We start from the raw sequence: 10,759 nt of genomic DNA, 5'->3' as shown, positions 1-10,759 counted from the left end.
GAAGCAAAACGTACGCAGGCAAAATTTCGCATGCACGCGAGCCCCCCTCCCTGCCGCATCCCACAAGCACCGAAAAGAGCTGAAAAATGCAAAGTAGCACGTGAAGGAGCGCATGGGAGATGAAGGGCAACGCACGCACACAAATGCAACGTGAAGCGTTCGAGAAGCAGCGAAAAGGGCGAAAACGTAGAGCTCTGAAAAGGGAAAGGAAAGGGGAGGGGGCGCATGCGTGTGTGCATGTGCGCGCCCCGGTAGAGAAGTGAGGCGCTGCTGAAGTCTCGCAGGGCCACCCCCAATCCTCAGCCTCTCCCACTCTCACGCCTTATTTCCCTCTCGCCTTTCCCATGAAGAAAAAAAAGAAAGCCTCGCCCTCGTCCTTACTGTGCGTTACGCCGCCGGTCACCCCCCTTCCCTTCTTCTCTTGCACTATCTCAATCCTATGCCGCCGCAGCAGTGGCGTTGTTGCTCATCGAGGGCATATGCAGCAGCGTCGAAATTGGTGCACGACACACAGGGCATACAGGCTTGTGCTTCAACAGCTGCTCGCCACAGTCCTTGCACATGCACATATGGCGGCACGGCATCACGGCTGTATCCTTGGCGTTTGTCAGGCATATCACGCACAGCCCGTCCTCGTCATCCTCGATTGTCGAGCCGATCATCACGGCACCACCGCTGTTGCCGCTCGCCTGCGCCATACCGTCGTTGTCTGCACCGTAAAGGTTCTCTACTGTGAAGGCACTGCCACCCGCCGTCACAATCTGGCTGATGACGCGACGCTTCGGATTCTCTGCGAGGTCAACAGAGGTGTGCTCCGTGTGCTCCACTTGTATCTCCTCCTCGGCGTTGTTGTCGCGACCGTCGCCATTCCTGCGCAACTCAGTGGCCCTATAGCGGAGCACGATAACGCACGGCATCTGCTTCGGATAGTGCTTGTTGTACACTTTCTCCTTCTCCTCCAGAGAGCTGATGTCAAGCTTCAAGGTAATCTTGCGGTTCTCCTGCGGCCCACGGATTGCCGTCTTGATAGGCTCCAGCTTTGGCTTGTTGGGCCTGTAACACACGCTACCGCCCTGCACGAACTCCTTCACGCCGGTGTGGATCTCGTAGGTCAGTGCGTCGCACAGGCTCGTGATGTAGAACGTGAGCACCTGTGTGGCCGGCACATAGCTCACCGTGGACGCCTCTACAGTGGCCAGCATTTTGACCATCTGACCCTCCTGCACGCCTCCACGCTCGTTGCCGCTGTTGCTGCAGCTGCCGTTGTTCCTCGTGGGGCTGCTGTTCCTATTCGGCTGCTGAGCCTGCTGCGGTGGTGGCGGCGCGCTCTGCGGAGGCTGCACAGCGCTGTTGGTGTTGCCAGACGTCATCATGTTGCGCTGGCGAGGGTTATTACCGTCGTACTGATCCGCTAAATGTGGTGGCATGTTACTAGGAGCCTGCCGCCCTGCTGTCGTGCTGCGCCCGCCAACGCCATTGCGCACCTGCGCTCCCTGGCGCTGCGTGGAGTTCTTTGCTCCCATGGCGCCAATACGTGTGGGCAGTGGCGATGATGCGTGCGATGTGGGGTGTTGGCTGTCCCCGTGGATGATATAGGGCGTGGCGCACCTCGAGCTGCGTGTGCCTCACACACACACACACACAGTCGCAGGGTTGGTGTTGCCACACCGGCAGTTTTGCGTTGGGCTGTGTTGTGAAGGAATGTCGGCGTGGGAGAGGAATTTTCGACGACGGCGACGGTTGCTATGAGGTAAGAGTGGGCGTGATGGTCTCTGTGTGCGTGCGCGCGTGTGCACGTTTAAGCGGCACACCCCGCGTTCAGCGGAAAGGCAATGCGCAGCAAAGGGGAGAAGTATGAAGGAGTAAAGCGAAGCCGAGAGAGAAGGCACGAAGAAGAATGGTCAGCGAAAGGCATACGGCAACGCTCGACTTCGCCCTCCTTTTTTTCTGTTACGTTACCTCCCTTCGTCTCTCGCCATGTACTTCACAGCAGCCCCGCAGTCGCCACCACTCGAGCGCGACAGGGAAAGAAGTCGGTGGCGGCGCCCGCGCCAGCCTTCCAGGTCCGTCCCTTTATGGCTTTTCGTCAGCCCGCCCACAGTGAGGGCACCTCGAGAGAAGCGCAGGGGAGGTCGAATGCGACAGAGAAAATACAAAGAGCACTACGGGGGAAAAAGTACGGCACGGCGCGCCACCCGTCCCCCCTCCCACACGCACACAAGCACACCACCACCACCACAGCCCTTCTTGCAGAACGTTCCAAACGTGGTCCTAGTCACTCAGGCCGTAGTGCCGCACACCCGCGTTGCCCCGGCGAATCACCGCCTGGCCATGTTGGCGCTGTGGCGGCAGCGGCACGCTAGAGGCAGTGCTGAGATGCTTACGAACTGCCTCGATCTCATGCTCTAAAGCAGTCAAGCGGTCCTGTGCCTGCTGCGCCGAGCTAGACTGCAAAGCGGCAGACGAGGAGTGTGGTCCAACGTATCCGCGGGTGGAGTGCACGACAGGCGACTCATTCAGTGCCGATGCCTCGTCGGTGCGTGAGCGGGGCCGCGTCGCGGTCACCGCTGCACCTGCCGCACTCCGCTTGCGAGGCCTCTCTGCTGTATCGTCACCGACAGGAGTGCCCTCCTCTAACGCTTGGAGAGCGGCCGCCAACAGTTGAGGAGATATGCGCACATCATGTGCACTCGCAGCGGGGGCGGTCATCTCGGGCCCGCGCCCCAGACACGCGCTACCGTCGCCGAGACGCAACCGATATGCCTCACGCAGTTGGGCCTTCAGAAGGGAATTGAGGTCTACCAGAGAAGCCTTCTCGGCGCCGAGAGCCACGACGTCCTGTTTGGCGAGCTGCAGCTCCTTCTGGAGGCGGTCGCGCTCACGGAGCACAGCGAGCAGTTGCTGCTCCAGCTGCATGCATCGCTGGCGCCACACCTCCGACTCCTGCAATAGATGCGCAGTCTTGGAGTCGGGAAGTTGCGGCGGCACGGAGGCGGCGGGGGCAGCCGGTCGCTCCACATCTCCTTGTTTGTGATGGTGCTTGGGCTCTTTGGCGTCTTGAGCTGACAAGGAGCCCGCGGATGACGACGAGGTCGCTGACGCAGTGCGCGAACGGCGAGCCGACCTGCGCCGGCGACGCCGCTGTCGGTCCAGCTCGCGCACCATCTCCTCGTATGATTCGCGCATGCGGCTGTACTCCGAGCGCATCTGCTGCTGCTGTCGGTGCAACGCGCGCGAGACATGGTCGCTGAGGGTGGCGGCCCCGATGGCAAGGTGGGTATGCGCGTCCACAGGGGGCGACTCTGTTCCGTCGTTGGCAACGAGCACCTGGACGCGCAGCATTTCGGTTTGCAGCCGCCCCAGCTCCTCCTCTTTGGTCCTCAATGAATCCTGCAACAGCTGCGCCTCTGCCCTGGCATGTGCCAGTTCCTGCTGCAGCGCGACAGCGCGCTGCTGTGTCTCCTTGGCCGCCTTTATGACCGGGTCGTTCTGCAACTCAGCAGCGAAGTTCGCCACCTGCAACCTCACCTCTGCGTTGGTGTGCTCGAGCTCCGCCACGCGCTTCTGCAGCTGCTCCCTCTCCATACGCAGCATCTGAAGCTCATCTCGTTCCTCCCTGAAGTCTTTCTGCAGGTGAAGTCGGTCGTCCAGAGCACGACGCGACGCCTCGCTGGCGTGAAGCTCGCGCGTAAGTCGTATTACCTCGGCCTGTGCCTGCTCCACCGCGGCTTGCTGGGTCTTCTTTGTCTGCTGGACCTCCTCCTGGAGGAGCTGCGCCTGAAGCTCAGCCTGCCGGTACTTCTCCTCCCACGCGGAGCACTCCTGTCGCCCACTCGTCGCCGTCTTGCCTTCCTCAGCCTTCCAGCGATGCACCTCGGACTCGAGGCGCTGCGCCTCTACCCTCCAGTTGCTACACTTCTCATTGGCGGCCACGAGCTCCTTGTGGGCCACCTCTGACGCTTCCTGCGCGCGCTCCACCTCGCGGCGCAGACGCGTTGACTCCTCCGAAGCCAGGCGGCGCTGCTGCTCCAGCTCCCGCTTTGTGTCGTGCAATTCCTGTTCTACCGTGGCAGTGGCCGCCATCGCCTCGTCGCTGCTCTTGAGAAGCTGCTGCCGCTCCTTGGTGAAGCGCGCGACATCCTCGTCGTAGCGTGTGGTGAGATGCTGCAAACGCTCCTGCGCCTCCGCCAACATCGACTGGAGGCGAGTGCGCTCTAACTCCGTGCGCGAAGCACGGCCCGCTTCCTCCCGTGCAGTCGCTTCCGCTGCGAGTACGCGCTTTTCAGCATCGCCGACGACTCGCACAAGTCGCTCCTCCAATTCCTTCTTGGCCAGTGCGGCCTCCTGTACGAAAGCTTCGTGGCGCTGCTGTGACATGGTAGACTCGTGCGCGAGGGCCGAGTTCGCCTCTTCTGCCGCCGCAATACGCCTGTCAGCGTCTGCCTTCTGCTGGCGTGCGTCCTTCAACGCCTGCTGCAGTCCCGATACCTCCGTCTGGAGTCGGGCGATCTGCTGCTTGAAGCGGTCCTCTGCCTCCATGGACACCAAAGCGCTGCGGTCAGCCATGACGGCGCGCTCCTCCTCCAACGCCTTGGCCCGCTCCTTGTACCAAGCGTGCTGCTCCGCCTGCTCCTCCTCGAGCGCCTCCTCCTTTGCGCGCAACGCCTCCGTTAGGTGACGCTCCTTTATCGCGAAGTCTCTCTGCACTTGTCGCACCGCAGAGTCACGCTCTTCCTCCACCTCGCGCACACGCTGTCGAGCTGCCTTGGCATCTTTCTCTGCTGTGTCGATTCTCTTCTCCATGCGGGTCGACTCCTCCGTCAGGCGCTTCAGCTCGCGGTAGAGCCGCTGCAGCTGCCCCGACGCCTCCTCCAACGCGGCATCCCGCTCCGCTATTAGATTGTAGTTGAACTGGTAGTCCTCCTCAAGCTTGCGCAGCCGCGACGAAAGAGTGGCCACCTCCTCATCTCTCAAGGCGAGAGAGCGCTCCAAAGACTGAACGTGGTGCTCCACCGCGTCACGCAGCTCCTTCTGCTTGTGTTCGATCTCGATGAAGTCCACCGTCGAGGTCGGAGAGACGCTGCGGAGTCCCCCAAGCGCAGCAGTCGGCATCGCCGCAGAGGAAGGTGCGGAGGAATCACGCTGAGGAGTGGGATAGGCGTACGGGTATGGGCCGCACGGGGGTGCTGCAGCAGTGGTCGCAGAGACTTGCGGTGCCGGCGGAGGGCGGCCAAGAATGGAGTAGATCGGCCCTTGCGTGCGCCGAGACTGCGTATCGCTCCCAACGGGACATGGATGCGGCGGCGGCGGCTCCGCTGAGGGTTGTTGCTGCTGGACACGTGCAAGCAACGCTTCTGTCGCAACTGCGGTGTCGAAGAGCAGTGAAGCCCGCTGCTGCGCCGGCGGAGACCGCGCAGCTGCGAGAGTGGAAGCACTACCCTTCTGCAATGTAAAGGCGTCACCTGCAAGTGGAAGGGCTTCCTCGTCCTCCTGTCGCCCCGTCCACGAGTGCAGCTCGCCGCCTACGCTGTACAAGGAACAGCCGTCACGATTGTTGGCCGCACTCCCCTTGTCATCATCTGCCGGCGCAACGGCGGCGTCAGCGACTGATGTAATGCGCAAAGACGGTACTGTTGCCTCCGGAGGGGGCGCGCTAGCCCCTGGCTGCTGTGCTACCCGCGCTGCGCTAGCGTCAGGTGCGTCACCAAGACTGGATATCGCAGCACTCGGTGGTGGTCGCTCAGATGCGCTCATTTGGAGGCGCCGTCCTCCAAAGCGGGAGATCGCGGCAGACGACTCCGGGAAGGTGGAAGAGCCTGCGATGGGGTATCGTGTAAGCTCTGCCTATCGCAGTTTGTCGATGCATACGCAAAAAAAAAACGAAGCGCACTGGGAGAGGAGAGGTGCAGATGGAGGGAGAGGGAGCAGAAGTACGCACGTCTGTGAGGTGAAGCAACAAAAGACTACAGAGAAGCAGAAACAACTCTCATCAAAAAGAAAAAAAGGTTAGTTTGCCTTCTCGGCTCCTCTCCTGCTGCCCTCCCTCTTTGTTGCTGATGCCGTTACTTGGCCACTGAAAACTCTCCCAGGTCGTCTTACAGGGGGGCTACAGCAATCTATGTTTCTATCTACGTGACTGGTCAGCAGAGAAGCCAAAAAGAAAAAGGAGCCTGCATGTATGCATGTACGTGTGTGTGTGTATGCCTTAACGATAAGCAGCTCTGCTCCAGTGCGAATCCTCGAGCAATGTGTATAGGGTAGGCCGTGTGAACGTTACCTCACTCTCGAGCGACTCTGTCGGCACGGCCCCTCGCCGTTTCCATTCAAAATCAACGTCGCCCCTGTGCGTATATATATATGTGTGTGTGTGTTTGTGCACAGCCTGAGCTCGGCAACTTGGGTGCATGCCTCAGAGAAGCCCGTGACGGTTTCCCGCGAGTACAAGAGAAAGAGAGCGAAGAAAAAAAGACAAAGCACGTTGGGAAAGCGTCGAAAGAAATCCATGAGCTCCTCTGTACAACACTGCAGAGCGCGCGGAGAAGTGCAGCGCGGCGGCTCTCATCAGCTTCGGTGCAGCGTGCCGTACCGCATCGCTTCCCTCCACCCGCGTGACGCCTTCCGACGTCGCAGCGCACGCGAGAATTATCGGGAAGCGAAAAAAAAGAGGAGACGAGCGAAAGACTGTCTCCTCGACCGGGAAGCAGACGTCGGAGTGCATGAGAGGTACTCAGACGTTTAGCTCCACCACCACCCCCTCTCCTTTCCACTTCTCTACCGCCCTGGCACACTCTTTCCTCAGGGAACGGCTGACAAGTGCTCCCCCGGCAGTGGAGGTGCCTCTTCGCACCCTCTTCCTCCATCGCCTGCTCACGACAGGAGCACGCATGCGCTCCTAGACAGTGTGGAGCCTTGGGGCTTCCTTGCAACTGTCTTCACATTCTACGGCATGGTCACTTCGCCTGTCACACAAACAAAGAAGGCCGCCAACGCAGTACCACCAAGGCACACTCCAAAGCAGTCAGTACGAGAGGAGCAACGCGATGCAGGCGCAAGCACGACAGTCAGCAGAGAGGTGCGCGTCATACTCCATGAATAAAACACTAAAACCAAACGGCAACGAAACGTGAAAACAAGAAAAAACTGAGTTCCCTCGCGCATGCGCCACCGAACAAGCTCGCAGCGCCGGCGACGACGCCAAAGACCCCAAACAGTGCCGCTAAGCACAGAGAACACTTTCGCCCTCACCCAAACACACTCACTGCCCACACATCCAGCCCCCACCACCATCACCGCGTGTGTCCATGCAACTCCACCAGCACCACAGCAAGCGTGTACGCACACACCCACACAGCCCACCCACCCCTCTCGAGGACAACAGCTCAGCCCTACGCCCATCGAGAACGAGCCGCCGAGTCGGCCCATGCGCCACACAGGCCCTTCTCGCACTCCTAGCCCTTCCCCCACATACGCGCCGCGCCATCGGCGCCAGACCGACACAGGCAGACCTCACCCCGCCAACCAGCGCAGGGCAGCACCCAGGGCCCCTCCCGTACGGGTGGCAGGGCAAGGCGCCGGCGCATGCCGCACGAGCCCAGGAAGGACGCGGACCAGCCGCACGCAGGCGACCCCCCTCGCGCATGGTCGCCTCCCGCCCCTGCCGCCATCACCTCCCAGCGCCGAGCGCCGCGCACAGTGCTCGCATTCTGCCGTTGCGGGGCCCGCCTCACGACAACCCGGCTGCCCCGGCAGCTCGCAGGCCTCATCCGCCACCCCCGTCGGCGCCACGCGGGGCGCGTCAGCTGTGCCCTGCACCCCAGCACACAACGGGCCGGCAGCGCCCGTGCGCACATACGCCGCCACGCGCCACCCTCCGTCGCGGCAGGGCCCATGCGCAGCAGCACTCGGGGGGAGGAAGGGGAGGGGAGGGGGGAGCGCGTGGGCCCGCTGCAGCGGCAGTGGCGCTCGCTTTTCGCACGCCACGCGCGCTCCAGCGGCCCCCGCCAGCGCCACCATCGTGCGCCACCGACAACCCGTCCGGTTCCACATCTGTACCACACTGTTTGGGCGCAGCGGCTAACGGTGCTGCGTCAGGAAGGAGGCTCGTCGCACGCCTACCGCAAGCCTCTCTTTGCCGAGAAAGCCGCCCAGCAGCCCAGCCACGAGCGGCTTGCGGAAGTGTGCGCCAGCGCTGGGCCAGAGGTGTGTGTGTGCGGCCTGCCGGGAGGCGCGGAGGCCCACATATATAACTGTGACGCTCAGCAGAGCCGGCTAAAGAACGAAGCCGGGACACCGCCGAATCACCGACACCACAGCACAGGACGAGACGGAGACGAAAGAAGCGCAACGAAAGAACTTCGATAGAGGATCGCCTCTCCGCCATGCAGCGGACGAGCTCAGCTGTACGCCGCTCCCGGCCCTTTCGCAGGCCCATATCGCGCGCTGCGCAGCAGCCCTGCAGAGACGCATGAGAGCCATGCGGCGGCGCAGCATCCACAGCGCGGCACCCGGCTGCCGCTTCCCCCTCCCCCCTCCTCAGGGGGGCCTCAGGCTCCCTACACCACTGGGTGCTGGTCAGGCCCGGGCGAGATGCGTCCGAGCCACGCTGAAGCTCAGCCCGCTATATGTATAGTGTGAGCTTCCTCACTGTCGCAGGTCACTCCAGCGCAGCGCCGCCCAGGGCCTGGCCAACAGCACCCCTAGCGCTGCATCACGTTGCCCCCACACGACCACACGCTGGAGGGCTCGGCTCCGTCACCGGCAGAGGTGCCTCACCTTTGGCAGGGGCACGCGGCCTTGCTTGGCTGCCCCACAGCCCAGGGGACTGCTTCCGATGCAACGCGCCGGGTGCCTCCCTCCCTGCCATCTGACGAGAAAAAGAAGAGAGAGGCGAGAAAGCAGAGAAAGGGCAACTTAAAAGCACACACACGGGCAAGTAGGGGAGCAGAGGCCGAAAGGATGGTGCGCAGATACCCCACAGACGGAGAGACTGAGAATGGGGGGCGAACCCGCAGCTCGCTATTCCCTCAGTCTGCGTGCGGAGAGGAAGGCCGAAGGAGCAGTAGATGCGAGGGCGAAATAAAAGGGGAAAAGCAAACGAAGAAAAGGACCACCGGACATGAACCGGGAGGGGGGTTCGACCAGACCACAGGGCCGCCACATTGGGAGGGAAGCACATACGCACGGAAGCGTTTTGTTTTCTGCATGATCGTTAGGCGTGTATGCCTCCTCTCCACTGTGCGCGCATGCATGCAGAGGCTCACCGTCGAACACCGAAGCCTCTTAATGACGCAGGGAGGAGAAAGGACGAGTCCATACAGCTCTTCGAAGAAAGGTAGTATCGCCAAAAGGAAAAACTAGGGAGAGTGAGACAAAACGAGAAACAGTTTCGTGTGAGCATCACAGAGAGAAGGGTGGGGCAGGAAAGGGCCGATCAAACGAATCAATAGCAGCGCCAGAGGGGAAAAGGTACCAAGCAACAAATCAGCAAGGGCGACTGTAGGAGAATGAATAATAGGTGGGATTGTTCCTTCTTTTCCCCATCGCATCCAGCACCCCCCCCTTCACCCGTCCCACAGCTCCCTCTCTTGCGTGATGGCGGTAACGCTGGGATTGATGTGTGTTTTCGAGCTGCTGCGTGTGTGTGTGTGTGCCGTAATCGTCTCGGTAGCGCGGCGGTCACACTCATAAAATGACAGGAAACACCTCATTGCTTTCTCTTTCTTTTTTGAGCGGCCGTGGAAAACAGAACATAGCGCAAGCATAGACAATACGCCCAGGATCGAGTGGGCAGTGCGTCCTAATCGGAAAGGTGACGTGGGGGAGAAGAAAAGCGGGAAGGAACCGACGGTACGCTTACCACTATCCATCTTGAGCTTTCCCCCACACACCCCACTCAGCCCCTTTGCCTTCCTCTCTCTCTCTCATCTCTGTTTCCCGAGACGCGTGAATGAGTGGAGGGTGGTGGTTCTTCGTTGGATAATGTCGGATGTGATCTGTCTTCATTTGTACTGAACACACGGAATAGCAGTCAAACCTCGGAGACTATCGGTCAGAGGGAAGCCCTACACGCGCGAGACAGAGCACAAGTGCGCAAGAGAGCCTCGGCTCTCCAGTTCGGAAGCCAAGCTCCATTGATACTGGAGACCCCTTTGCTGACAAAACCTCGTGCACGCGCGATGAGATTACCGACGTGTGGCTGCGCGCATGTGGTTCCCTATCTCTAGCGTGGAATCGAGATGGACGAGCACAACTGGAGCGGCAGGGGGGAGACAACAAAAGGAAGCAAAGAGGCGCAAGAGGGGGTCAAGGGGCTGTTCATTTCGTTCTTTTTTCTTGTTTTGAGGGGGAGGAGAGGGGAAGGGGCGCGCCTGTGTGGACGTGTGGCGGTGGCATCGGCACCACAAAGGCGTGACTTCAGAAAAAAAAAGGAGGGAAAAAAAGCACCGCCGTCGCGGCCATCGACAACGTGAGAAAAGCTGAACGCAAAGAGCAAAGCGAAAAAAGGCTAGAGGCAATAAAAGGGAAAAATAAAACGGCTCTCGGCCCGTGGAGTGTGCAGCAGCAAAGCCCACGTCGAGCCGCATGCAGTTGTAACGGGCCCGACGGACGACTCCTCTGCCGTACACCGCTCTCTCTTCCTCCTTCGTTATCTGCATAGGCGCAGGGATCCTCCCACGTCTCTTCGGGCACCGGAGACGAGGAAACGCCCACGAGAAGGAGAGGACGACGGCAACGCAAACATTGTCACCAAGGGGGACAG

The 10,759-nt window shown here is 60.9% G+C and overlaps 2 protein-coding genes across 2 annotated transcripts; both read right to left on the bottom strand.

Annotated features, from left to right (window-relative positions):
• Window positions 1-437: 437 nt before the first annotated feature.
• Window positions 438-1,523, bottom strand: LSCM1_06762 (uncharacterized protein; the record flags this gene model as incomplete). The annotated part of the gene is made up of 1 exon (XM_067324170.1): window positions 438-1,523. One exon carries the CDS (start codon window positions 1,521-1,523, stop codon window positions 438-440), a length of 1,086 nt encoding a protein of 361 aa, XP_067179517.1.
• Window positions 1,524-2,271: 748 nt separating this feature from the next.
• On the bottom strand, window positions 2,272-5,754 carry LSCM1_06761 (uncharacterized protein; the record flags this gene model as incomplete). The annotated part of the gene is made up of 1 exon (XM_067324169.1): window positions 2,272-5,754. One exon carries the CDS (start codon window positions 5,752-5,754, stop codon window positions 2,272-2,274), a length of 3,483 nt encoding a protein of 1,160 aa, XP_067179516.1.
• Window positions 5,755-10,759: the final 5,005 nt, after the last annotated feature.

This window comes from Leishmania martiniquensis, chromosome 18 (genome assembly GCF_017916325.1).
Source record: "Leishmania martiniquensis isolate LSCM1 chromosome 18, whole genome shotgun sequence".
NCBI classification, from domain to species: domain Eukaryota; phylum Euglenozoa; class Kinetoplastea; order Trypanosomatida; family Trypanosomatidae; genus Leishmania; species Leishmania martiniquensis.
This window is presented reverse-complemented; position numbering and strand designations above follow the sequence as displayed.